The 27,540-nt window shown below is 51.8% G+C and overlaps 2 protein-coding genes and 2 non-coding genes across 4 annotated transcripts in view; all 4 read left to right on the top strand.

Annotated features, from left to right (window-relative positions):
* The first annotated feature begins 1,391 nt into the window (after positions 1-1,391).
* ARL5C (ADP ribosylation factor like GTPase 5C) lies at positions 1,392-7,594 on the top strand. The gene is made up of 6 exons (XM_052658349.1): positions 1,392-1,501; positions 2,134-2,194; positions 3,452-3,599; positions 4,452-4,535; positions 5,081-5,232; positions 7,197-7,594. Exons 1-6 carry the CDS (start codon positions 1,456-1,458, stop codon positions 7,243-7,245), a joined length of 540 nt encoding a protein of 179 aa, XP_052514309.1. The 5' UTR covers positions 1,392-1,455; the 3' UTR covers positions 7,246-7,594.
* Positions 7,595-8,865: 1,271 nt separating this feature from the next.
* On the top strand, positions 8,866-8,937 carry TRNAC-GCA (transfer RNA cysteine (anticodon GCA)). The gene has a single exon. It is a non-coding gene; the product is annotated as a tRNA-Cys (tRNA).
* A 646-nt stretch (positions 8,938-9,583) lies between these two features.
* Positions 9,584-9,655, top strand: TRNAC-GCA (transfer RNA cysteine (anticodon GCA)). Its single transcript has one exon. It is a non-coding gene; the product is annotated as a tRNA-Cys (tRNA).
* A 1,932-nt stretch (positions 9,656-11,587) lies between these two features.
* The window catches only part of PLXDC1 (plexin domain containing 1), a 63,000-nt gene continuing 47,047 nt past the window's right edge, over positions 11,588-27,540 (top strand). Inside the window, exons 1-2 of the mRNA XM_052657951.1 lie at positions 11,588-11,663; positions 19,261-19,439. Coding sequence (XP_052513911.1) covers positions 11,588-11,663; positions 19,261-19,439 — 255 coding nt within the window. The remainder of the gene's footprint in view (positions 11,664-19,260; positions 19,440-27,540) is intronic.

The following is a 27,540-nucleotide window of genomic DNA, read 5'->3' as shown; positions in this document are numbered from 1 at the left end:
CTAGGACTCACAGTTGATTGGAGAAAGCAGACAGACCAGTTATCATCTCAGTGTAGAAAGGAAGCCCCATTTGACTGGAGAACCAGGCCAGGGCTTGGGAAGTAGGTGGCTTATGTAGTGGGCACTTGAAGGGATTTAGGAACCCACCTTTCTGAGAAGGTGAAAGGTGCTCAGATGGAGGAAACGCAGAAGCAAAATCATAGCTGGGCATGTGCGGGCAAGAACCATGGATGCAGAGCACGGGGGATAACCCGCAAAGGCTGCTGGGGCGTTGTTCTTGGGGGTTCTTCAATGTCAGGTGAGGATATGGATCTGAATCCAGTGGGCAACAGGGAGCCATGGAAGGCTGATGAGCTGTGGAGTACCAGACTCTGAGCTGTGCTTGAGAAAGGTTAATAGGGCTGTGAGGCAGATGCTCTAGGTAAAGGGAAGGCAGGGAGACCAGTTAAAAAGTTGCTCTCTTGGGGGAGAGGAGCACTGATGGGCTGTAGGTGGGCAGTGGCAGTGGGCTGGAGGAAGCTGAGTCTCGTGTGGTGATGGGTCTCTCTTAACTGCCCCCTCCGCCTGATGTTGGTTTGCTTTCTTCACATCTCCTTTTGTCTTCTGGTTTCCCCCAGTTTATGCAAAGAAGGAAATTCACACACAAACAACAACAAGCAGTTCCCCCCTTCCTCTGTCTCCTCCAGCCTGGTTCTCTCTTGGCCTGGGCTCTCCTTCGCTGGGTCTCAGGATCCTGGACCCCTTTATAGGGTCTCTTCTTGGCTGAAGGCTCTCTCTTTGCTCCATCCCTATCTTCAGATGCCCACTGTTGGGAATCAGAAAGCTATGTCCAAGCAGGTGGTTTGCCAGCAAATCATGGGAGGAGTACTGCTTTACTCCTAGGAGTTGCCCATCTCCAAGGAGCCTGCAGAAGGAGAGGACACCCAGCCCTCCCTAAGGGAGCTCACTCGAAGGAGGCCGAAAGGCCCACACTGATGACACAGCTGGAGACCTGTTGAGGGATGGAACATTCTCCCAGCCCAGAGAGGATCCATGACCCCTCTCTGCCTCACACAGCTAGTAGGTACAGAAGGTGGGTAGCTTAGGGTTTTGCTTGTTTTGAGTGCCCCAGACACGGCACTTGGAGAAGCGAGAGCTGGCATCTAGTGTGGGCCCCTGTGCTAGGTCTCCTGATTTGCAGGGGAGACTAGTCCACCCAGAGAATTCAAGGGTTTCCTCAGGGTAAGGGGGAAGATGTAAATTCTGGACCCCGTTTTCCTTGCACCTCCAGGGCTCTGGACAGGTAGCTCATTGCCCTCCTGGGGCCAGCGTCCCAGGGGATTCCCAGGCCCCTTAGGGGATAGACTCGCGCGGCTTCAGAGACCTCATAGGCAAAGCTTGTGAGAGCCGCACCTGGGCTCGACCTGGGGCCCCGAAGACCCCCGAGTCCTAGCCCCGTCTGACTCGGGACGTGCCATGGGACAACTGATGGCCAAGTTGATGAGCATCTTCGGGGAACGGGGTAAGAGGCACATAAGTCATCCAAGTGACCACTTTGACCCAGCTCCCACCTGCTACCCACCCCCTCTCATCCCCCTCAACCTGTGGGGTGGTCTGGGAAGATGCGATGGGGCACCTCAGGCTCAAAGAATCCTGCGTGGGGGCTCCCTGCCTGCTCCGAAGTCTCCCCTGCCCCCTCCCCGCCCACTCCCTCGTCGGTCGCGCGCTTCGATGCATCCCTGGGCGGCCGGCCCGGCGAGCCTCCTTCCTCGGGCTAAACGCCGCCGCCGGTTTCCTACGATCGCGACTTCACGCTCAGCTCTTTCTTCAGACCCCTTCTCTTAACAAGAAGCCCTGAGCTCTCCGGACCTTTTGCACAATCATTTTTCTGGAAATGTGGAGAGGGGACAGTGGGGCTCAGCTCTCATTTCCGCTGTCCCGAGGTGGCTCAGGGGTCCCGTCCCGGTGGGAAAGAAACCTGTCCTGTTAGTTTCTTGTGGGGGGAGGGGGCGCGGGAGCAGAAGTAGTGCCGTGGGCCGAGGTCCCCCAGCCTGCTGGGAACACTTGTCTCCTTCCAGGGAGGCCTGGTGGGGCACACAATCCCTTGGTCATCGGGTTTGGCCCTGACCTTGCCCTTCCCCTGGATGCCTCCAGAGCACAAGGTTATCATCGTGGGACTGGACAATGCAGGGAAGACCACCATTCTCTACCAGTTGTAAGTGACTCTCGGATACGGAGGGGGCTGGGCCTTCCTACTAGACTGACAGGCATTTGGACCAATGACCGGAGCCCTTTCTTGGGTCTCTTGTAGCCAGGAGAACAGACAGGCGGAACGCTAGTGTGACCTTCCTGGTACAGGGGCCCCTCAGTTCAGTGGCTTCTCGGTCAGGCATTCGAATCCTGCTCGGTATGAGCAACCCCACTGCTCCCCGCCATCTACCCGCGGTCCCTGCCAAAGCCGGTTGTGAGCTTAAAGCTGTCCAAACCTGACCGATGATCTCTTGCTTCGCTCCCCCTAGCGTCAGGTCTCTGCTAACTCCGGCACCCCAGCCTTGTGTCTTCATTTTTCTCCCCCTTTCAGTCCCTTTTCAGACTGGAGAAGGAAATGGCAACCTACTCCAGTATTCTTGCCTGGAAAATCCCATGGACGGAAGAGCCTGGTAGGCTACAGTCCATGGGGTCGCAAAGAGTCGGACACGACTGAGCGACTTCACTCACTCACATTCAGACCCAAAAGGGAGGGCCGGCTTTGGGTCTGGCTGGACTCTGTAGGTCCCGGTCTAGCAGAGCCTGGCACGTGTGCGTTTCCCGATATTCACTCTCTGGATGGCATCTCTCCTGTTTGAAACTTCCTGAGTATTTACTCAGGAAAATTCTCCCTGAAAAAATATAATTTTTCCTGAAGAAAAGAGAAGTTAGAAGAAAAGAGAAATTCAAACAACATGAGCATATATATATATATATATAGTAAAGTTCCCTCTCACCCCTAACTCCCAGTTTTATGTCCCAGGTTTTCCAGAGGTATTTCCTACATATAAAAACATGTGTTTTTTTCTAACTCACTTTAAACAAAGCCCCTCTCTGAAGGCCCCCACTTATGTCTGTCTCCTTTTTTGAATCCCTTGCTACTCGAACTGTGGTCCACAGACTGGCAGCACTGACATCGGCTGGAAGCTTGTCAGAGATGCAAAATGTTGGGCCCCAGTCCAGACCGTCTGGATCAGAATCTGCCATTTAGCAAGATTCAGCTGCATATTAAAGTTGGGGGAGACTGTTCTAATGAGTCTCCCCTCTCTGGGGTCCAAGTCAAGCAGGACTTGATCTCACTCCTGTCTGCATTCCCTCATCCCCAGCAGAGACTCTGTCAGCCTGGGCTGAGTTGCTCTGAGTTCGATTCAGCCTGACTTAAGATGGGGGCCAGAGCTGACAGTGGGCTGGACTGAATGGTTGGTGCCCTCTCCTACCTCCCTAGCCTGACAAATGAGGTGGTCCATACATGTCCCACCATTGGTAGCAACGTGGAAGAGATTGTTCTGCAAAAGACCCACTTCCTCATGTGGGACATAGGAGGACAGGAGTCTCTGCGCTCCACCTGGAACACATACTACTCCAACACTGAGGTGAGGAGGCGGCCTGGGCTGGAGGGGCTGTGTGATATTAGCCAGCCACTTAACCTCTCTGAGCCTTGGTTCCCCCATTGTCAGATGGAAACTGTAATAATGACCTCTCTGGGACTTCCCTAGTGGTCCAGTGTTTAAGACTCTGTGCTTCTACTGCAGTGGGTACGGGTCTGACCCCTGGTTGGGGAACTAAGAGCCCACATGCCGTGCAACTTGACCAAAGAATTTTTTAAAAAATGATCTCATGAGTTGTGAAAAATAAAAAATTAAACAAGAGCTGATTCAGATGTGTTGAATACTTAATGCAGCACAATGCCTATTAAAATTTTTGAATACTTCCTGGCAGCTTTTTTTGCTTGCTGGCAGCTTTCTGTGTGATGCATCGGATGGGGTAAGCTCTTTGTCTCTGGGGGCCTTACTTTCTCACTCTGGCAGCAGCAGAATCCAGTGGTTTCATTCCTGGAGTGAGAGCTGATTTCAGGCTCCAGTGCTACCACTCTTAGGCTGTATGGCTGAGGACAAGATACACCACATCACCTCACCGACCTTCAATCTCCTAGTTTGTAAATGGGGATAGTAACCGTTCCAGTTCCACAAGGTTGTGGTGAGACCCAAGTGGAGTCACAATGCCCAGGACTTGGCATAACCTCTGGCATACAATCAGAAGTTGTGCTCTGTCCACCCTGGGTCTGGATAAAAAGGGAATTCAAATGGGACTAGGGCAGTGAGTTCTTGAGACTGGACAGTTTGTTTTCTGTGGGGCTCACATCAAGGCAGAGTAAAGTGGGAAGAGACACATTCATGGGATGAATGAGTGTGTATCATCACTCACAACTTCCCTCTGCTGGCCAGTTCATCATCCTTGTGATTGACAGCACAGACCGGGATCGGCTGCTGACCGCTCGAGAGGAGCTGTATAAGATGCTGGCCCATGAGGTAAGCTCCCTGCAGTTGGGACCCAGGGCACTAGCTACTAGCTGTGACCGCAGTCTACTCACACAGCTTCTTGAGTATCATTACTGATGCCCCAGTCTCTGAGCACCTCTATCCTAGCAGCTTGGGCAGGGCAATATTATTCCAGATGAAGGGCAATAACGCCTTCAGCGCAACTGATCACAGAATTCAGAGTTGCAAGTGCCAGTCCTGACCTCACTTGTCACTCACTGTGGTGGGACCCCACACGAGTGACTGCACTTCTCTAATTCTCAGTTTCCCCAAGTGCAATATAAGTGGGAAAGGTCATCAATTCCTACCTCCTGGGATCACTGTAAGGATTCTATGAGCTGGTTGAGAGGCATTCCATGAACTGTTGGTGTCGTTTCATGTCGTTGTTACTGTTGGGCAGGGCCTCCATACTTGCCCCACCTGGGCATGGGGCTGTCTTGCTGGGAAAGCAAGAGAGCTAGAGAGGGCTCATGGAGCAGTGAGAAGAGAGGCTGGGTCCTGGCAGGCTGACTGGGGCTGGGTTCCTCTCTCCACAGGCTCTACGAGATGCTTCCATCCTCATCTTTGCCAATAAGCAGGACATGAAGGACTCCATGACCATCGTGGAGATCTCCCAGTTCCTCACCCTTAGTGCCATCAAAGACCACCCGTGGCACATACAGGGCTGCTGTGCCCTCACCGGGGAAGGGTTAGTGGCTGTCCTACCTGGACCTTCAGGGCCTGTCCCAACAAGCTGAGCATCAGAAACTTCTCTCGTCTCTCTCCTGCCAGAATCTGACTCATAGCATCCCTTAGCATCTGGGTCAAGACAGCTGAACACCTACCCACAGTTACGATGCTGTGGGTAAGCAGTGAGCAAGACAGTGTCTCTGTTCTCCAGGGGCTTGTTCTACTGGGGAGAGGGGTGATGCTCCGGTCAAACACAAACATTTTCAGTACTGAGAAATGCTACGAGGAAAGTGAAATTGAATAACAGGGGTGTGTTTGCTAGAGCTCTGGTGGTCAGGGGCCTTGTCTACTAGGAGGTGACTTCTAAACTGAGACCTGAGTAAGGAGACAACCATGGGAAGACCTGGGGGACAAGCCTTCCAGGCAGAAATCACTGACTCTGGCCTTGAGTTTCCTTATCTGTAAAGAACGCTGTTTCCTTCCAGTGTTTCTGTAGAGAATAAATGATATCATTCAATTAACATTCACTGGGAACCTACAGTTGTTCCTCCATATCCATGGAGTTCACATCCTCAGATTTAACCAACTGTAGATTGGAAATATTCAGGAAAAAAAAGAGCCAGACAATTCCAAAAAGTGAAAATTGAATTTATCATGTGCTAGCAATGATTTACATAGCATTTATATTATATTTACCACTTTTTACATATCATTTACAATATATCAGGTATTATAAGTAATCTAGAGTTGATTTAAAGTTCTGATTTAAATCAGTGACTAGGTTATATGCAAATATATGCCACTTTATACAAGGGGTTTGAATGTCTGAGAATTTTGATGTCTGCAGGGGTCCTGGAACCCTGGAACTCCATGGATACAGAGAAACAACTGTACTTTGTGCCAGGTACTGTTCTAGGCACCTGAGAAAAATTAGTGAACAAAACAGATAGAAATCCCTGCCCTCACAGAGCTTACTTTCCAGGAGGGGAGAAAGAGACACTGAACAATAAAATAAGAAAAATGTACAGTAAGTTAAAAAGTGGTAAGTGTGAAGGGGAAACATCAATAGGAAAGGGAAGTTGGATGTATGTTGGGGAGAATGTTGTAATTTTAGATAATGTGTCCAGGGAGGGGCTCCTGAGAAGAGAGCTGCTAATTAAATATCTGAGGATGTGAAGGAGCTAGGTCATGGTCACACAGAAGGGGCCTTAAATCAGGCCTGGAGAATCCCGTCCTCTTCCCTCTCAAGTGGAGTCACAGTGGGTTAGGGGCTTGGATGCCTAGTTGAAGAAGGGGAGACTTTAGGCAGGCCAGCGCAAGGAACCACGTATTTCTGGCCATGTCCTTCTAACTCCTGGGTCAAGAGGAGCCCCCCACCCCCGTCTCCAACCCATATTCAGTTCAATTCAATCAGCATTTCCTAAGTAACCCTCATGTGCCATGCTCTGTGCCAAGTGATACAGACATGACCGAGACCCCATTCTTGCTTGGAGTTGCTCACAGTCTAATGAAAGAACTTGCTTATGGAGCCTCTTCGCAGGCTTTTGAAGCCACCCTGGCACTGACCCAATGATGGAGTGGGTGGACAGGTGGCACTGGAGGCTTGCCCAAAGACATTGCTAAGGTGGGTCTCCAGGTCTCTTTGTCCAAGAAGCCCTCCCTGACTCCCAAACATCCAGAGGTCTCTGTACATCTCCTTTCTAAACGTTATCACAGTATGTAGTTATACAATTATTTGTTTGACCATCTGTTTAATATCTGTCTCCTCTGCTAGACTGCAAGCCCTAGAGGGCATGTCTATTTTTTCACCAGTAACCCCTGGCATAATACCCATTGCGCAGTTCATTTATGTTTGTTAACTGAATGCAAAACTAGATATAAATTTGGGCGTTCAAGCAGTCAGCTCTGGGCGGGGCTGGGGGTTGGGAGTGCCATCAGCCTCATGGGGTATGCTGATCCTTGCCCTGTTCTTTCCTTCCTCAGGCTGCCTGCCGGGCTGCAGTGGATGCAGTCTCAGGCCACTGCCAACTGATGTCCCAGCCTGAGGCCAACCAGAAACTTGGAGGGTTCTGCATGGACTATGTGGGTAGAAAACCCAAGTGACTATTATTTTTCTATGACGCTCTAGTGACCAGGGGTATCTAGTGGATGGTGAGATTGCCACTGTACACCCAACCCCCCCACTGAGGAGCTAGGTGGAGCACCCTGAGTTGCTGCAGACAGGACAGCAGAAAAAGCTGCCCTTCACTCCATGGAAGCAGGCATCCTTCTTAAGGACACCAGGAAAGCTGTTGGGGGATCAGGAAGTAGAGCCCCCTCCGTCAGTCCTCAACCTCTCTGTAGGAAAAATGGAGGGCAGAGTAAGAGACCCCTGGAATTGTTCTTTATTTCCTAGACCTCTACCCCAACCCCTTAAACCCTACTCCAGCTTTCCGGCCCCTTAGCCGTCTTTGTCCCATATGCTTCTGTCAAAGGAGATTCCAGAAAGGTGAAGGGGCTGGCTCAGGGGAAGGAAAGGAAGAAAGTAAAGTCACTCAGTCGTGTCCATGGACTGTAGCCTACCAGGCTCCTCCCTCCACGGGATTCTCCAGGCAAGAATACTGGAGTGGGTCGCCATTTCCTTCTCCAGGGGATCTTCCTGACCCAGGGATCGAACCCCGGCCTTCCGCATTCCAGGCAGACACTTTAACCCCTGAACCACCAGGGAAGGAGGGCAGAGTCAAAACCTGAGAAGGGAGAGGGTGGAGGACCCGACCTTCCAGCCAGAGACAGTTCCTCACACTGCAGGGGGTTCCACTCCTTCCTCACCTTCCCGTTCCCTCTGAGATGCTGGCTCTGACCACAGCTTTTGAGCTTTAAGCTACCCCTTCACTCCCAGTGTCCTTCCAGTGTGAATCCCACTCCTCCCAATATCCCAGATTCCTACAGCATTTGTTTATCTTGTCTTTTTGTAGTGATTTTTTCCCCATACTGTAGTAGGAATTTTATGAAGGTATAATAAATGCCATTGAAAACTGCTCACCTCTTATTGCTGCCTGCTCCTTTGGCTGCACCTCAAAACTGACTCAGTTTCATACAAAGTTCTCTGGCAGGGGAAATCCACCTAGGAAATGGAAAGGGGCTGCCTCAAGGGTCTATATGGGGACTGGCCCTTCGGTCCTGGGCTCTATAGCCCTCTGCCAGGTGACTAACACCAGGTTTGCCAGCACTCAGAGCTCTAGGCTCTGCCTGGGCCTAGGGGAAGGAGGGGAGTAGGGGACTTTAGGGGTTGGAAAAGCCCAGGAGTCCTATCAAAGTAGAGCTGAAAACAGGATGGAAACCCAGGCTGCCTGTCCTGTACAGGGAGCAGTGCTATTACCCCCCAGAAAACCTGGGATGGTCCTGAGGTCAGTGGGTATGTTCTCTTCGAAAGTCAGGAAGTGCACAACGCTGTGAGAGTCTGGACACAGAAACAGTGGGCTCAAGATTTCTTAACCCGGTGGTTTCCATAAAGACTGATGAGGGGGAAGAACTTAGGAAGTCTAAATGTCTCCATTCAGATGCCGTCTTCCTTCCATTAGGTTAGCTACAAAGAAGAACACAATAGGTGAAAATTAATAATTTCCTTATTCCGTAGAAATTCATCCTAGCTGGCAAGCAGCACCGGTACCTCGGGGGTATAGCTCAGTGGTAGAGCATTTGACTGCAGATCAAGAGGTCCCCGGTTCAAATCCGGGTGCCCCCTCTAAGGTCTAGTTTACTTTTTCTTCCCCGGCTTCTTAGTCCTGCAGTGCTCCTCCTGAAGTTCCCTTACAGGCTAAAGCGGAAGGGTCCTTCAACATTGCGGACCTCTTTTGCCGGCGATCAGGGTGGAGCCCCAGGTCCTGCCAAGCCACGCCCTCAGCCTCTTAGAGTGGAGGCGTGAGCGCCCGCACGCGGATCTACGTGTCCCGGGATCTCAGCTGCCCGGGATCTCAGTCTGTTGGAAGACAGACTGAGTTTCTAAGGGCCGGGCTTGGGCTGGGACAGGAAGGACTGGAGGTGTCTGTGAGCGTGTAGGAGAGAGATGGGCGCCAAGAGAAACGCTAGGGGCGCTCTAGCAAGGCAGGAAAGGCGGACCCAGGCCCAAAGGAAGGTCCAGGAAGTGAGAAATCTAGGGGAAGTGAGGGGCTTCCCCTCCCGCAGTCCCAAATTGCTTTTTCTTACATCATTAGAATTCTTTAGTTCAGAGTTTCAGGAAACAAACTCTGCATTCAGATAAGTAATCTCTCGAGATTTATAGTCTCTCTGTCTCTTGAAAATACTGGATTCCACTTCCGTTTGTGGACGCAGTCACAGCGCCTGCGCTGGAGTAGCACTAAGAAGTCATCCGCAGGCGGAAAACCAGGAGAGGGGGTATAGCTCAGTGGTAGAGCATTTGACTGCAGATCAAGAGGTCCCCGGTTCAAATCCGGGTGCCCCCTTGTATACATTTTTAAGGATCCAAATTCAGATTTTCCCAGCCACCACTTTTCTTACAACTTCCTACTTCCACGATTTTGTGTTGACATTTATTTCACCACTTCTATTTAGGGCGAGATGAGGAACGGCGAGACAGCAAAACAAATTTAGAGCAGAGGTTCTCAAAATGTGTTACTGAGAACAGCACCACCAGCTGGGAATGTGTTAGAAATATGGATTCTCGGCCTCAGAACTATAGAACTTGGGGGTGGCTCCCAGAAATCTGTGTTTTATAAGCCCCTCCAGGTGATTCTGATGTACACTCAAGTTCTAGAAGCTTACATTAAAAAAAAATTGACACGTCATTTGCTTCTAATTATTTCTAAGTTGCTGTTTCAGCCTGAGTCCTTTATTAACAGACTTTTTAAAACAGACCGCGCGCGGGGCATCCCGGACAGGGGACTGTTCAAAAAGATCATTGCCGGAGCTGCAATTCCGTCCTGGGTCCTCTCACCTTGACCTCTCGGAAGGTAGGGGCAAGGAGATGTGAACCCGCCTGGCTGGAGTCGGAGATAGCGCGAAGCGCGTAGGCAGGTCTGGAAAATCGAGGAAAACCGCAAAACACACGCGTTGCGGCTCGTCACGTGGCCACTAGAGGGCAGCAAGAAGCCGCAGCTGGAAGCAGCAGCCTTTTTGATCCGAGAGTTGGCAAAACCGCAATTTAAATGAGACAAGAACTTACAGACAGGCCTAGCCTTGTCCCATTGTAAGTGATTAGGGGACGTCGGGCTAAAGGAGGTCGGTTCTGGGACCCTGGGCCCTGAGGAAGAACGAACTGGGATTCTGAAAGATTAGTTTTTAGGGCCCCAGCCTGTATATATCAGGGCGTCCCCTTCACCCTCATTCTCCCTCCATCCAGCGCTGGATCTCCTTGCCTTCGCACGAATTAGGTCGAGGAGGGAAGATGCACCTCCGGGTCCTGACCTGATTCCCTGCCATCTATTAAATCTCCTAAATTGAGGGTATTTTTATTCTGTTCTGGTAGGGTAAAAAAAAAAAGTGATCTATTCCCAGAGCCTGCTTATAAGGTGGTGGCAGTTGGGGTGAGACGTTTCCTTGCTCTCCTCTGAAGATTGACTGAGTCGGGCCCTGTGGAGGTCTGGGGTCCCCAAAGAGGAGGGTGACCTCAGTTACTTTCTGGGGGTGGGAAGAAGTCCAGGTTATTTCAAAGTAGGGATGATTCAGGTCCACTCCGTCCCCATGTCTGCGGGGTGGGATAAAGTGGAGAGAAGCCATAAGAGGGCGTGGAATTCAGGCCTCTGCTGCAAGGGGAGACTCCTGGGGTGGCGGTGGGCATCAGATCCCTACACAACTCTGTGGAACAGCCCAGAAAGTCGGGAAGCCTGGTGGAAATGGGTCGGGTGTGGATGGTAGGAGCGCAGGGTCTGAGGAAGGGGCGCCCACTGTCCCTTCCTGGGATCTGGCCCTTCGAGCCTTCTCTCCACCGCTTTCCCCCAGGGAGTGGAGGAGGGGAAGGCAGGCAGAAGCTAAGGTGCGGGGTCGGGGTAGCTGATGCTCTTCGGGGGTTCTCCCAGCCCGAGGGTTCCCCGCCCTGTCCCCTTCCTCTTCCCGCTACCCTCTCCCCCCGCCTGGGAAGCGGCCGCGGGAGCTCTCGGGGAGCGCTCGGGCAGGGCTGGGAGGGCTGGGGAAGACTCGGGGCGAGCTCCGGAGGCGCCGCGCCCCCCCCCCCCCGCCCCGCCCCCTCCCCGGTCCCCGCTCCGGGAGGCCGCTCTGCTCGCTCGCCGCCCGCTGGCGCTCCGCCGCTCTCACTGCTTGCCTGCCCCGCGCTCCGCTGCCGCTCCGCCGCCCACCCCTCCGCCGGCCAGCCCGGGGGACCGCGCCGCCCGAGCCGGGCCGGGACAGCTGCGGGCCGGGGGCGGGTCCTGGCCTCCACCATGCGGGCCGAGCTCTGGCTCCTCGTGCTGGTGCTCAGGGAGGCTGCCCGGGCTCTGAGCCCCCAGCCCGGAGCAGGTAGGACTGGCCAGAGTTGGTGGGGGTGGGTCAGGGCCGTGGGTCGAGGGGGCAGGTGGGCGGGCGTGGGCATGGACAGGTACCGGCAGGCTGGCGATGTCAGAGGCGCCGGGGGTCGTGTCCGAGGGAGGCCAGGAGCGCTGTGGACGGTGGCAGGTGAACAAGGACCCCTACTTTCCTAAACACACAGGGTGTGTGAGTGAGGGTGGAAGGATCAGACCCCGATGCCCCGATTTCTCCTTCCCTCCTGGAAGGACACTGGAGGGACCCCAGCAGAGAGGGAATCCATAAGGCACTGGGCTCTGGCCCCAAAGGGGACGGTGGGAGAGTCACAGGGACCCCTGGCCACACTGGGTGAGGCTGAATTCTGATGAGATGCGGAGTCTGGGATGTCTCTTGCTTCAGTTTTGTTTCCTTTTTCTCTCCGCTGCCCTCACTCCCAAGCTGACCCAGTCTGGGGGCTGAGTGGCAGTAGCCAGGAGGATGGAGGAGACCCACCATCTCCCCTCCAGCAAGGGCAGTGGGGAGCTTGACGCCCTCTCCTCTCTGGTACTTGAAGAGCAGCGCTGGGCCCAGAAAGAAGCAACTTGCTGCTTCCCCACCCCCAGCCTATAGGGTCCTCCAGTCACTCTGGCTCTACTCTGCCCTGGCGGCTCTTGGCCTTTAGCTGTTCTGGCTCTAGATTAGGAGGGTGGGGTGTCCTACCTTCCCCACAGCAGTTCTCTGCAATCATTCTCCCACCTGGAAAGTCCTTTCGGAGATCTACCTTGAGTCTGTCCTGTTATAAAGGAGAACCATTTTTCAGCAAGTAATTTTGCATTCTCCTCTTTCTTCCTTCTGTATGCAGGCATTCTCTGGGGTTGGGGAGGTGGGTAATTGCAGTGAAGCCTCTTGACAGAATTGGGAAGATAGAGTTCCGTGCCTCACAGGCATAGATGTCCCCCAGGGTGGGATGGAGCAGGTGGAGGGTTTGTCCAGGGGGATGCTGTAGTTGGGCTGCTGTGTCTCAGAGGTCTGCGGGCATCAGGCACAGCATCAGGGACGGCATTCTTGACTTTAATGGTCCCTGAATATAGTTGAGACAGGCCTGGGTTTCTGTTGAGAAGGAGAGTGTGGGCAGAGGGCAGCGGAAGCCTAGGTGGCAAGAGGCTGCTGATGCAAAACCACCAGTTTTCAGAGAGACCACACAGAGAGTGGCCAGAGATGTGACTTCTAGTTCCAACATCTTGCTTGCTGTGTGACCTTGAACAAGTTACTTTCCTTCTGTGGGCCTGTTTCCTCCCTTATAAAGTGAGGCTGTGGGCAAAATCTTTGTGGGATTATAGGATTATGAGAGATCTTTTTTATGACTGTCTCTCTTTTTCAGATTTGTTATGATGTGTATGAGGTAATTGCAAAAAAAAAATTAAGTCAATATAAAAAGGAATGGGTTGGACAGGTCAATTTTTTAGGTCTTTTGCAAACCCATCCTGATGAGATCTTCTGAACTCTGGATATGACTGGATTGATGAGGGATGGCTCTGAACCTGACTGAGATGGGAGATCCACGGAAAGGGGTGGGGAAGAGGGCACTGGAAGGAAACAAGGATGGGCAATGCAGGGGCCAGAGCCAGGCCGGGCTGAGGGCTGCCTCTTCAGAGGTGGTTGGAAGAGGAGACACCCTGGGGGGCCAAAGAGGGTGCAGGCAGAGATTCGAATCACATCTCTCAGTAGAGGACGCCCTGTCTCCTCAGCTTTGGCAGATTCAGCCAGGAGAAATGAACTTTCTCTGCAGCAGAGAGACTGGTGAGACTGAAGGAAGCCAGCGGGGGCGCTGCTGACTCTGTGTCGAGCTTTTTTTTTTTTTTTTTTTTTCACAACGACCAGACTGGGTTTGAGCCGGGCCCTGTTTGGAGGCAGGGGTTGTCTTCTAGGGAGAACAGATGTGGGGGTGGGACCCTCTGGGAGAGGGCTGCTCCGATTGGTGGTGGAGCCCTGGTGACAGGTGAGAGGGCAGTTGGGAGCTGGACCTGAGGGGTGGGTGCTGCCATCCAGCCCCAAGGCTCGAAGTCCTCTGTGCTGTGCGGGGAGAGGGGATGTGGGCGGGGAGAGGGGATGTGGGCGGGGAGTGGGAGGGGGCGGGGCTCGGGGGGAGCTGAGATCTCCCCTCCCTCTTGATGAACTGGCCTTGAAACTTCATCTATCATTAAAACGGGAGCAGGAGAAAGATGGATGAGTGACCCAAAGGTACAGTCAGGTGGTGAGGGAGACCAACAGAGGCTGACAGGCAGATAGACAGATGGGGAGACAGGAAGATACTAGGGTGCATGGTGGGAGCTGGGGGCACCCCGGGGTCTGGGCTGAGTGAAACTGGAAGTGCCCACATCAGACAGAGAAGGAAAAGGCCACTGGAGGCGGCATCCTGTCCTGGGAGCTAGCAGATCAGGCCCATCTCCAACCCTGGGTGACCCTGGCCGCTTCATCCTTTTTCTGCCCCTTGGATTCTCCATCCATAAAATGAAGTTTGGATCAGATTGCCTCTAGGGCCCCTTGTAGCCTTGACTCTGCTTCCAGCCTTCTCCTTGCTCACCAGGGAGGGATCTTCAAACAAATGGAGACTGAAATCCAATCTCCGCCCAGTGGCCATTGGACAGCCTCTCCCCACCCCCACCTCTGCTCGCACGGCCCCAAACACTCAGGCTGCTGTCCCCTGGGATCGCCAGGTAACTGGCTTCTCTTCATCCGGGGCTCAGTCAGCTCAAGGGCCACCTCTGAGAGAGGCTCCCTAAGGAGCCTGTCCAGAGCAGAAACAACCCCAACCCTTCCATCCTTCTGTTTCCTCCACAGTCCTTCTCACCATCTCACATTGTCTTACTGGCTGAATTACTCATCTTGTGTATGTCTTTCCCGACTAGAATCTTCATGGGCACAGGGCTTGTGTCTACCTGTTCGCTGTTTTTGCCCCAGCACTCACACAGTGCCTGGCACATAGCGTGCATGCCAAGTCGCTTCAGAATCTTTGTGACCCTATGGGCCTTGACTCGCCAGGCTCCTCTGTCCATGGGATTCTTCAGGCAAGAATACTGGAGTGGGTTGTCATGCCCTCTTCCAGGACATCTTCCCAACGCAGGGATTGAACTTGCATCTCTTACGTCTCATGCATTGGCAGGCGAGTTCTTTACCACTCTTGCCACCTGGGAAGCCCGCCTGGAACACGGGGCTCAATAAACGTGTATTGAGTGAGTGAATGAATTGGAGGGGCTCACAGACCCCATTCTGTCCCTTTGAGAGAAACTCAGAGAGGCAAATTCTTCTTTTCTCCTCTCCTCCCCTCTTTTCCTCTGAGCCACTGGCCATCCCTCCTTGCCCCTTCCTCGTGCCTCCCTCTCGCTCCCCAGATCAGGGTCCTCAGTGAGTCTCTGCCTGCCTGCAGGAAGGAAGAGAGTGCGGTTGGCGGCTTTGTAACTGAGAGGCAGGATTTCAATTCAGGGTCTGGAGCCTTCCAGAAACCCCTTGGAAAATTGGTCCTCACATGAAACCCAGAAAAGGCAGGAGGACCCTGCTGGATGCTGTGTGTACAGTGTTTTGTTAAAGACTCACAATGACTTGCCAAGTGTAGGTTTTATCATTTCCATTTTCTAGAGGAGGAAACCTAGAGATTGTGCGATTTGTCCAATGTCGTAGTCAGTAAGCGATAGATTCAAGGTTCAATCTCAAGCTTATTTGATTCCAAACTTGTGTTTTTATTGCTGTGATAACAAGGAGGCTTTCTGGGGAGGCTGTGCCCCAAGAGAAGGGTCTTCTAAGCCCTGTGGGTCTCAGGAGTTCTGAGAATTTAAACATGCCTGCCTTCCTTCCTTCCTTCCATCCATCATCACCTGTGTGTGCTTGACCAGCATCTAGTCTATGTCAAGCACCTAGAGCTTGTGGTTGCCCAGATAGCAGTGATTTGTCAGGATCAGGGCTGGGACTATGCACATAGCATTTGGGGTGAGGCACAGAAATGTCAGAGAAGGCGCTGGGAAGAAGTGACATCTCGTGAGACTTGAAGGATGAGCAAGAGCTCGTCAGCTCCATTTATTTATGGAGCAGAATGATCTAGGCTGAGAAAGCTGCCTGTGTGAAGTCCCATGGCCAGAGAGAGTGGGACTGAGTCCTGGAAAGGACTGGGGGACTGAAGAAGCCAGCAGGGATCTGATCACGAAGAGGCTCCAGTGCTGAGTGGGAGAGCTGGGTTGTCAGCCGAAGGGTCGTGGCAAGAGGGGAGCACAGGAGGGATGGAATGGAGTTTTTCCTCTGGACAGGATGCTCTGGCAGGTGTGTGGGAGACTGGCCCAAGGGCATGAACGGTAGAGGCTGAAGTCATCACCAGGAAAGAGGTGATGGTGGCCACAACCGAGTGGTGGCCGTGGGGCTGGAATGGCATGCTTGGGTGATGGGTAGGATGAAGGTGGCTTGGTTCAGGCACTGGGATGGTGTGACCAGGCCTCCTGAAGTCAGCCCATTGCTTCTTGCCCTGGAGCAGGTCAGCGGCACCAGAAGAGGGTTGGGGCATGGCCACTGGGTTGCCCCTCTGCATTCCCCCAGGGGTACAGTCTGCCGGGGAACCTCCCAGGTTCGGGCCCAACGGCACCTGTGCATCCTGCCCTGGGGCTGCCCTGCACCTTAGAGAATGGCCTTGCGTGTGAGTCACCTGCACTTGCTGTGCCTGAGTGCAAACCCACTCATGGACTGGTCACGTGACCTGGGTTTCCCAGTTTGTAAAATGGGTCTACAACAGCACCCCTCTCATGAGGCAATTGTGGAGATTAAATGAGTTAGTGGGTTTAAAACCCTGGGAATAGTGCCAGGACAGGGTAAGCATTCTCTAGAAGTGAGCTATTATTGTTATTACCCCTCACAGTGCGAACACTAGACTTGTTCGCTACTTGGGGTCATGGGTGGTGGAATGGATGAATACATGGCTAGCGGTGCTCTGGAAGCTTCTCGCCATCACTCACAGGCAGGTCCCCTCACATGCAGAGGCAGGGGATGGGTGCTGGGAGGAGGGCAGAGCAGGCGGTAGCCAGGGGTTGGAGCCCACAGGAGGAGGACCCAGGCCTTCAGGCAAGTGTGTGTGTGTGTACATAGGCCCTTACATACACACGTGCAAAGCCAGCTATGCTGGCTCCTTCTGCAAGCTGAGGGAGTGATGTCCCATCCTAGTCAACTGGGTGTCAGGGAGACAGTTGCAGTGGGGGCTGGGAGGGCAAGATTCAGGGTTAAGTCAGGGTGGGGCAGGTTCTCGGTGACCACCTTCTCTGTCCCTTGGCCCTTCTCCTTTCTGGATACTTGGTCTCTGATCCTGGCCCTGAGTCTTCCTACTTATAAAATCATATTTTTGCTTCTTACTGTATGCTCATGGTGGCCTGTGCCATAGGCACAATTGTCATTCCCATTTTCTACTTCTACTTAGACGAGTAGACTGATGGGTCCAAGGTCACACAGCCTGTGGGTGTCAGGTGTGCCGTCCCTGGCCACACTTCTGGTGGCGCTCTCTCACCAGGCCTCGGGCCGCACCGTCCAGGCTCCTTCTGTCTCGGATGCAGGACTATGATGCCTGCAGATCCCTAGCAGCCCTTTCCGGGCCAGCTCGGCTCCTCTGCTTGTTCTGCACAAGCTCCTTTCCTGTTCTGGCTCCTGCCCAGGCCTGAGGGCTGCTTGCAGGAGGACCCAGGCAGCCCAGCACAAATAGTTCTGACTCCAGAGACAGCTGTGGGCCCCACCCGAGAGGGGCAAGACAGCGCTGCCTTGGGGTCTGAGCCACAGGCAGGCTGCCTTCCCATTATTGGGTTCAGGTCCATCTCACCCAGTGGGCATCTTGGGGCAGGGGTCTGGAGACCACCCTTTCCCCATCTTCTCCAGAGCATCTGGTTGCAATTAGGGGCAGGGGAGTGAAAGGGGGCCGGCAAGGATCCAGCAGGCACCAGCAGCCAAGAATGACTTAATTGGATAAAATGTCTAATGACAAACCAGAGCCCCACAGCAAAGAGTCCTGGCCCTAGCCCCAGGCCTGGTCCTGGCCAAGCCTTTTCTCAACCTCTGTCCTTGCTGGCTCCCACGTTACCTCCAGTATCCTATTCTCAGTTGTGCACTGATTGAGCACCCACTGTTTGCTAGGTACCAGGATGCACATTTACGGTAGGTGGCAGAGTCCTGGGGGAACCCAAGTCTACCAGGGAGACAGGCACATAGTTGGACCACTGGCGGGTGCTGCAGGAGAGAAGGCTACCCCGGGAGCTCTGGGGACCAGGTGGGGCAGGGCAACTGACACAGCACAGGCCTGAAACTGATGGAGGTCACAGGGAAGGTCAGCTCCTCCCATCTGGTGCATATACACGTCCATAATAGGTGTGGCAGTTGGAGAAACAGGATAAGACACATCTTTGTGGGCATCCATAACTCTTTTTCTGAAATGGGAAAGCATGATTTCTGTGTCATTTGGAATACATTTAATGACCGAGAGGGAACTGGAGAGAATATTGGGTTGAGGAACGGCTGCTAGATGGCCTGGGTGCAGCCACTCTTCAATGCTGTGCCCACCGCAGACATTGCCAATTGATCGTGACCATCTTTCCTGCTAAACACAAATGGAGCCTCAGAATTCTTCCCAATTAGAGCATTCCTGATTCTCACTAATCCATTGGAGGTGGCTTTTGAGATGAAACCCATTTGTTATCCTCAGTGGATTTGTAAAGCTCCTTGTTTCATGGGGAACGTGCACTACCTTGCTCAAGGTAGTGATAAGACTAAACAGTGCTCCCCACTATGGAGACATCTTCAGTTGTCACAGCCTGGGAGGAGGGGCTACTGGCATCGAGTGGGTAGAGGCCAGGAATGCTGCAAAAAAAAAAAAAAAATCCTGCAATGCATGGGACGGTCCCCCACAACAAGGAATTATCCAGTTCAAAATGTCAGTGGTACCAAGGATGAGAAGCTCTGAACTAAAATAACTCTGCTCTCTGGCTTCTAGTCCCTGGAGTCCCTTGGAAGATGAGATTATGTGCCATTTCTGGCAGAGAAATAGGGAATTGGTTTGGAAAGTACTAGAGTGGTTGTTCTCACCCTTGTCTGCCTTGTTAGGTCCAGGGCTTTTCAAAAACTCTCCTGGGGATCATTTAAGTGTCCTCATGCACAGGCCACACCACAGACTAACTACATCAGAATCTCTGGGGTGGAGAACCCAGACACCAGGAATTTTTCAAGCTCCCCAGATGATTCTAGTGAGGTTGAGAATAATCGACCCTTTAGGGGCAGATCAGCCTGGGTTTGAAACTTATCTCCATCCCTGATCTGCTCTATGACCCTCTTTAACCTCTGTGAGCTGCTGATTCCTTTTCGAAAAATGGAGAGCATCAGATTTTCAGTGGAGGGCTGGAGTGAGGGCTCAAGCGTTCCGTATGCAAAGTTTGTGGGGTGGAGCTTGGTGCATGCTGGGTGTCTCCTGCCCTGGTGTCAGTGTCCCCAGAGTCAATGATGGTATCAGAGGGGGTCAGGGCTTCTCAGAATAAGTGGGCTGATCCCCCTCCTGGCCTTCACTCTGACTGCCAGGACTCAGCTTTCTGTCCCTTTCTCCCAGGTCAGGATGCAGGCCGAGGCTCTGGAGGGACCACCCAGGGAACCGTGTGGGGCTGGAATCGGAGAGCCCGAGAGAGCCCTGGCCAGGTGTCGGAGCTGGACAGGACTCAGCTGAGCCAGGACCTGGGTGGGGGCACCCTGGCCATTGACAAACTGCCGGATAACGGGACCAGGGTGGTGGTGAGTGCTGGAGGGACACAGAGGGGGAGGGAGGTGGTGGTGGGGGGGGTCCCCAGGTGTCCCTTGTAAGCTTGTCAGAGCCACAAGTGTATCCTTTGGGGTCGATCCTGGAGGTCAGCGTGGAGAGAGGGCTCCCAGGGGAGGGGATGGAAGCCTGGCCCAGCCTGGGTCAGAAAATCTTAGCATCTCAGAGCTTCACAGGCTGCTTACCTCCTTGTGGACTCAGAGAGGGGCAGTGACTTGCTCAAGGATGCACAGCATTACCACAGGGTTCAAGACACTGGACTCTTCCATATCTTAGGGCCTCCACTAGAAGCAGAATGAGGTGGCCATTACTAGTCACATTGACTGCCAGCTCTGGCCCTGTGCCTACTTCATTTCTGTACCATCTACAGACCACATGGCCTCAAAGGGTTAATGGTGTGACTGCTCAGCCTGCAGGGCAGGACACTGAGCAGAGAAAGCAATTAGGGTGGTGCAGCTGAAGAAAAGCTCCTCTGCCTGGGGCAGTCCTAGGGCTGGTGAAGCAGGGAAGACCTGGAGACTGCAGTAGAAGAGCTGATGGGGGCTTCTGTGTCTGGGAGAATCTGTAATTGCGTGTGTGTCTGAGGGTTACTGTGTATTATGTACCTTTGCCTGTGTGTCTGTCACCATGGGCTGCTGTGTCTGTGATGAGTGTGAGTGTATGAGAGAGACTGTATGAGCATGGGTATGAGCGGAGGCAGCCACGGCTGCAAGTGAATAGGGTGGATTCTCAGGAGGCAGAAAAACTACGGAAGGAGAAGCAACAAGAGGATGGGCATTTCTTTATGTGTCAATAACTCGTTTTTTAAATCCAAGACACGCACGCAATCAAAAAGGTCAAATAGTGCTGAAGTCAGAAAATAAAACACAGCAGTCCGCCCCTCCGCTCTGGACCTGCCCACCCCTTGCTCAGAATATGGCACTTTGAGCTTTTTACCTGGCTGTTACCTCCGTGTTCCTAAGTAATTTCCTTATGCAGCTGCCTCTTGATAAATCTGTTTAGACATTATATGTTGATTGCCCATTGTGTAGATGAAGATTCACCTTCTGTATACTCCCCCAAACATGGTTTAATGCTCTCAATATAGTTAAATCCATAGGCTCTGCTTTTTATCTTTATCAGGTAAATATTGTTCACTACTAAGCCAATCAGGGCCCTATCATTGTTTCCTTTCTTGCATCATTTTTGCTTTTCCTACCTCCCACCCCCGCCTATTGCACCAACAGTATATGTACTTTTTTTTTTAATTAAATTTTTTAAAAAAATCTTTTGACTTTACTGCACAGCGTGTGGGCTCTTAGTTCTCTGACTAAGAATCAAATCCACAGCTCCCTGCAATGGGAGCACTGAGTCTTAACCACTGGACCACCAGGAAAGTCCATGGCTATGTATTCTTAAACATTTCACTGGCCTCAAACGTAATTTTTGGCATGGTCAAAACTGTCTATTTTTTTTTTTTTTTTTTTTGAATCTCTCTCCTATTGTCATGCTGCTCCAACCTGGCCTGGTGCTCGCCTGCCTGCCCGCAGCCATCCTGGAACTCCCTAATCTCTCTCTTCACTGGGTGCCCTGTCCTCTTGATCCTGTGTCTTTTCTTTCCTGCTTTGCTCCCTCATTTGTTTAGCTTCCTGAGAAAGGTTATAGAAGAAGAGAAATTCTTTGGAGAACTTGCACGTCTGAAAATGCCTTTATTCTATCCTCACACTTGATTGATGGTTTGGCTGAATATAGAATTCTAGATTAAAAATAATCTTCCTTCACGAGTTTGCAGGCATCTCACATGGTCGTCTGGCTTCTGATGTCACTGTTGAGAGGTCTGATGTCGTGCTTGTGCTCATTGTAGATAACTGCTTTCCCGGAAGCTCTCAGAGTGTTACCTTAAGTTAACCCCAGCCTTCTAAAAGTGTCTGTCCTGTCTTTCTCTCTCACAGCTCTGGACAGTTGACAGGCTATTTCAACCCAGACACTTATATTCACCAGTTCTGGAAAATCTTCTTGTTTTATTGCTTTGACTATCTTCTCTCTACTACGTACTCAGTTCTTTCTTCCAGATCCCTTGATTAGAAGTCCATCTAGGGAATTGATTCCCAAACTTTCTTCTCTCTTCTGTTGTCTATCCCTTTGCATGTTTTGTTGCCTGTTAGTTGGGTTATAAGTGTTGTTGTTGATCCACTTTCTGGGATTTTCTTTCTTTCTTTTTTTTTTAGTATTTATTTATTTGGCTTTGCTGGGTCTTAGTTGCAGCCCATGGGATCTTTGCTCTTTAGTCGCAGCATGCAAACTCTTAGCTGCGGCATGTGGGATCTAGTTCCCTGACCAGGGATCAAACCCCTGCCCTCTGCATTGGGAACACAGAGTCTTAGCTACTGGACCATCAGGGAAGTCTCCTCGACCTTATTTTCTTAATGTTACCGATTTGTTTTCTACTATCATATTTTTCATTTCCATGAGCTATTTATTCTTTTCTTTAAAAAAATAGTCTCCTATGGTTCTTGTGTCATGGATGTAATAGCTTTTCTAAGGATATTTTTTGAATTTTAATATTTTTTTCCTGCAGCATTTCTTTCTTTCTTTCTGTTTTTTTAAAGAGTTTAATGTAGGAACAGTATACACAGAGGGGCCAGGAGTGGGCAGGGTGAAGGAAGAGAAGATGTTAGGAGAAGCTGCAGCAGGGAGCCGCTAAAACTGTGCATGTGAGCCTGAGCTGGCAGGGAGAGAGGATCCTCAGAGGCGGGAGAGCTGTGCCACTCTGCCACAGGGGCTGCTGGACGGGGCGCACGGTGTGCATGGGAGAGGAACCCAGCCTCTCTGCAGCCTGGTAGGGAGGGAGCAGGGTAACACATGCTCTGAACTGTCTGTCTGCATTGTTTCTGTGACTTATTTTTCCCTTTACCTCAGCCTCCGATGTGGCTTGGCACCTTTACTGATCCTGTCTTTATTTAAAACGTTAACCTTTTGTTCCTCGTGGACTTTTGGGCATCAATTGAACTAATTAATTTGATTTAAAAAATATATGGCATTAAAATATTCTCTTGATGGCTGAGTTTGTTGATGCCACTTTATTATTTAAAAAATTTTTTATTGGAGTCTTGTTGATTTACAATGTTGTGTTAGTTTCAGGTATGTGTGTATGTTAGTTGCTCCGTTGAGTCTGACTCTTTGCCACCCATGGACTGTAGCCCACTGGGCTCTTCTGTCCATGGAATTCTCTAGGCAAGAATACTGAAGTGGGTTGCCATTCTCTCCTCTAGGATATCTTCCCTACCCAGGGATTCAACCCAGGTCTCCTGCATTGCAGGCAGATTCTTTACCATTTGAACCACCAGGGAAGCCCAGCTCTAGGTGTATATACAGCATAGTGATTCAGTTATACATACATATTTTCATTCTTTTTCAGATCCTTTTCCCATATAGGTTATTACAAAACATTGAGTAGAGTTCCCTGTGCTATCGTAGGTCCTTGTTGATTACCTATTTTATATCTAGTAGTTTGTGTGTGTGTTAATCCCAAGCTCCTAATTTACCCCTCCCCACCATGTTTCCCCTTTGGTCCCCATAAATTCATTTTTAAAATCTGAAAGTCTGTTTCTGTTTTGTAAATAAGTTCTTTTCGCTGGTGCCATTTTAAGGGTTAGACCGGAAGTCGGGGCCTCCCTCACCTCACCCTAATACCAACCCTGACGTGGAGCCTCAGAGAAGGCAGTCCCATTCACTTCCCATCCTGCCCTGTCTTCTTCATCCAGCAGAACCATGGAGCCATGGTGGGGTGATGGGACGGAGGGCCAGGGCAGGGGAGGCACCCCAAGGAAGGGAACGCCTGGAGGCTCACTCCTCCCCCAACCTCCAGATTTGTTGGGCCATCAGTTAAAGAACTGGTATTTGCTCTGGGCCAGACACCACGGTCAGAGGACCATGGCCCAGTTTGGGCAGAGAGGCCCTTGCGGAAGAGAGGCACAGAGACGTGGCCTTCTGGAAGCAATTGTCTGTGGGCGTTCGGAAAGGGCAGTGGGGATCGTTAAGAGCCAGTATGGATTCAATAACCCCAGAGCCTAAAAAACAACATAAATTCTCGGGCTCCACCCGGAACTGACTGGTTGAGAAACACTGCAGCTGTCCCCCCATATGATACTGATGGTTCTCTATGTGTGGGAACTTCTGAGCTATAACATTCCACGCCCATTTTAAAATCCATTACCAGACTGATCACCGGAAGGGGAGGCTTTCTCAGGTGCCATGCGTCTGTACTTGATCACAAGACTTCCACCACCCTGGGGGCTTTGTGGCCCCCTCCACACATCAGGAGTCCACACGAAGGAGGACTTCTCTGGTGGTCTGATGGTTAAGACTCCGTGCTTCTACTGCAGGGGGGCAGGGGTTCTATTCCTGGTTGGGGAACTAAGATCCCCCATGTCATTTGGTGCAGCCAGAAGGAAAAAAAAAGAGTCCACGTGAAGGAGCACGGCCCCACCCTGGAAAGCCCCTCTGACTGCAGTAGACCTGTCCCTAGCTCTGCCCAGAAGATTGGAAAATCAAACTTCTAGATGAGACTTCTCTGACTGTCGGAAGAGAGTTCAGATGTCAGATTAGGAACCAGAACCCCTCCTCTGTAGGCTGGATGATAGGTGGCCTCAGGCCGGATGAAACTTCCAGGACAAATATAAATCCTGGCACTTCAGCTTAAAATCAGGTGGGAGAGATGTGGCTTAGCAGCAGTTCATGAGGAAAAGAGTTGGAGCTCCTCACTGCTTGTGGGCTGGGATGAGTCAGGAGTGTGGAGTGGCTGCCAAGGACGGAGGTGGGAGCCAGCTGTGTTCATGGAAACCCACAGAAACCCCGGCGACAAGGGTTGGAGCTCTGGGAATCCTGTGGTGGGGAGGGAGGGTGTTTCTTGCCTTGACCATGGCTGAGGGGCTTGTGTCCCCTTTCAGATGGTTATGTAGAAACCAGAGTAGTCTGAATGGTTGAAGGAGCCTGGAGTATTTAGCCTGCAATAGAGAAACTTCTAGATGTGGCTATTTTCTAATAGCTGCAGGGTTGGGACTGGGGCAGAGGGAAAGGATTATTTTTCTCTATAGCTCATATCCCTTCCTGTATGGAATTATCTGTTTGTTTGTATTGCCTCTCTTTCCCTGAAACCGAGGCACATGTGATCTGAGATTGTCTTATCACTCTGTCGCCAGTGCCTGGCCCACAGTGGGCGTTCCTCCTTTGAAGGAACAAAGGAGGTAGGGATTTCCCATCTCCAGAGGCCTTGAAAGACAGGGTTGGTGAAGAGAAGAGGTTTTGCCCGGGGTGAGTCATTGGACGTACTGGCCTCAAAGGACCCAACTCTACTAACTTCTGGGTTCCCACACACGTAAGACAATGTCAGTGCTTATATACCCTATACACATGGGAACACATGTACACACACTGCAACCTGGCGTGGGGGCCTCGTGCCTGAATCCTCAGAGAGGTCTGTGCTCCATTCCTACCTGGCCTTGAACCCATTAGGCCTTGCCCTGAGCAGCGCTCAGTGGAGAATGGTAATGACTGCCTCTCTTCAGCACAGCCAGACCTCCACACCCCCCGGGCTGTGTGCTCACCCTACCCTGGACAGCAGGCCCTCTTGAGGTGTCCCGGGAAGGGGCCCAGAGAGGCCTGCTTCTCCTGTGTCTCAGCATCTCTGAGAGCTGGATTCTCCTTGTCCAAAGGAAACTCCATCTTGGCAGCAGAGGGCTGAGCGAGAGGGAAGTGGCAGAAAGGGGACATTTCAGCAAGCTTGATTTGGTCTGCTTCAGGAAGTTCTCTTCGGCTTCCACAGGACAACATTTCCACCATTTATCCACATCACAGTCTGTTCTGTGCCAAAAGGAACCAGACTCTGGTTCCCTCTGCTCGAGAGGCTGAGGGCCTGGCACCTGGGCTACCATCCCTTTTGCCCCCACCCCCTCACCCTACCCAGGAGCCCCCTCATTTCCCTTCATGGCTCCTTAGTCCGCCCTCCTGGCCCCGGCTTCCCTGCTGGCCCAGCTCCCTCACCTCAGCCTGTCTGCCCAGCCCCCATTCCAGACCTTCTCTGCCCAGCCCCACCGCCCCCACCCCCATCTTCCTGTCTCACTCCTTTGGCCTCACCCCTTCTTCCTAGTCCCTTCTGCCCAGCACCTCCTGCCTGGCCACCTTGCCACAATGCTCCTTCAACTCGGACCTCTTGTTTTGGAAACTTTGAGGCGTCTGGCCTGTGTTCCCAGGGTGGACTCAGAGCCATCTCCTTGGATTTTATTCCCACGCCCACTCTGCCACCATCTACCATCCTATTTCCCCGTGGAAATAGGATTCTTGTCTGGACTCAAGCTTTCCATAGATTTTCCACCAAGGCCAATCCTGAGGCCCTGGGGACACTGGAAATTTTATAGGGGAGGGAGGGATTGGGGAAGGCTGTAGTGCTAAGTCAGAAATCTGGGAAGAGGCACAGTTTATCCTCCAAGAGGCTGGCTGTCTTCAAACCTGGGGATTTCCAAATCCAAATGAAGGGTTTTCTTGGTTCTGTGGTTCATGTCTGGTACACAGTTTGGAAGGAACCAAGTTTAAGAGCATTCAGATTTGGGAGTTCCCCCGTAATAGAACAGTTTTACTCCATAACAGAAAATTCTGACTCCCCACCTCTCACCCCAGTATTCCCCCTGGCCTCCCTTCCCTGAATTCCTCTCCTCTCTCTCTGACCCAAGCAAAACTTCCCAGCACATCCAACCGCCCTGGCAAGCCTAGGAATGCTGAGGAACTCTGCAGCTGGGCAGGACCATAGCATTCAAGACAGTTGGGCAGCAAGAGGGACAAGTGGGTACATCTGCCTGGTTTCTACACTCGCCCAAAGGAGGCAGTTCCCAAAATGAAACATCTAGAAGGCCCCCTCCCCAGACCTGAGGGCCTAGGGAAGACAGGACAGACAGACTCGAAGCAGGGACACAAGAAGAGCCCCAAGCAATGGCTCAGGGAAGAACCCAGGCATGCCAGTGCCTGCACTCAGGGGCAGGGGTGGGGTGAGGAGCCTGCTAGGGGAAGATTCCTGAGGGTAAAAGGTGAGGTGGGTGGAAGGAAAGTTGTGAGCTGAATTGCAAAGAGAGAGAAAATAAGAGATATTGTGAAAAGGAGGCGTGTCCTGAGAGGTGAAAGATGGAGTCTGGACATTCAATCTTCAGCGCTGCGGAAAGAGTACCACCGTCCTGGCCTCCCATCTGGCATGCACCAGCGGCAGACCTTGGGCCGGGCACTTAAAAACCTTCAGTTAATGAACCTGGCATTTCAAACCCCTACTAGCTTCAGATTTCTCAAATGGAGTGGGTAGGTACTGATCTTACAAAGTTGAGACTCAAGAGCAAAATGCCAGGCACTTGATGGGTTCTCAGTCGGGGATGTCTCCCCTGCGTGGCTCGGTAAGTGTGCCACAGCGCCCTCTGCTTGGCTGCTCAGCCTAAGGCGGTCCGCCTCCCACGCAGGTCCCTTTCGTTGACGCTTTCTCTTTCCTTTCAGCCGGCTAGTTGGTCGGTCGGTCGGTTGGTTGGTTTTCTTTCTTTCTTGTCGAGGTTAAATTCACATTAAAAAATTAACCATTTTAAAGTGAAGTGCGTTTAACACGCCCACGGTGTTGTGCTACCATCATCTCTATCTAGTCCCGAAACAGTTTCATCCCCCAAAAGGAAACCCTGGATGTAGGCTGTCGCTCCACAGCCCCCGCCTCCAGTCCCAAGTAACCCCCAATCTGTGTTCTCTTTCTATGAATTTACCTGTTCTGCATAGTTCATATATAAATGAAATACCATATATGATCTTTCCTGTCTCGTTTCTTTCCCCTGGCATAATGTTTTCACGGCTATCCATTTTATGCCTGAATAGTGTCTTCCATTATATGGATATACCAGTTTTGTTCATCTGTTCCTTGGTTGATAGACATTTAGGTTTCCTCCTTTTGGCTATTGTGAACAGTGCTGCTGTGAACATGTATACGTGTACTTTGTTAGAGTACATATTTTCAGCTCTTTGTGGTATATACCTAGAAGTGAAATTGCTGAGTCATAGTGTAATTCTATGCTAAACTCT

Source organism: Budorcas taxicolor, chromosome 19 (assembly GCF_023091745.1).
Source record: "Budorcas taxicolor isolate Tak-1 chromosome 19, Takin1.1, whole genome shotgun sequence".
In the NCBI taxonomy this organism is placed as follows: domain Eukaryota; kingdom Metazoa; phylum Chordata; class Mammalia; order Artiodactyla; family Bovidae; genus Budorcas; species Budorcas taxicolor.
This window is presented reverse-complemented; position numbering and strand designations above follow the sequence as displayed.

Excerpts from the sequence above, each read along its gene's own strand:
- ARL5C (XM_052658349.1), top strand. The coding sequence starts at position 1,456 with ATGGGACAACTGATGGCCAAGTTGATGAGCATCTTCGGGGAACGGG. Across the intron at positions 3,600-4,451 it reads CATACTACTCCAACACTGAG|TTCATCATCCTTGTGATTGA; the intron begins GTGAGGAGGCGG and ends TCTGCTGGCCAG. Across the intron at positions 5,233-7,196 it reads TGTGCCCTCACCGGGGAAGG|GCTGCCTGCCGGGCTGCAGT; the intron begins GTTAGTGGCTGT and ends TTCCTTCCTCAG.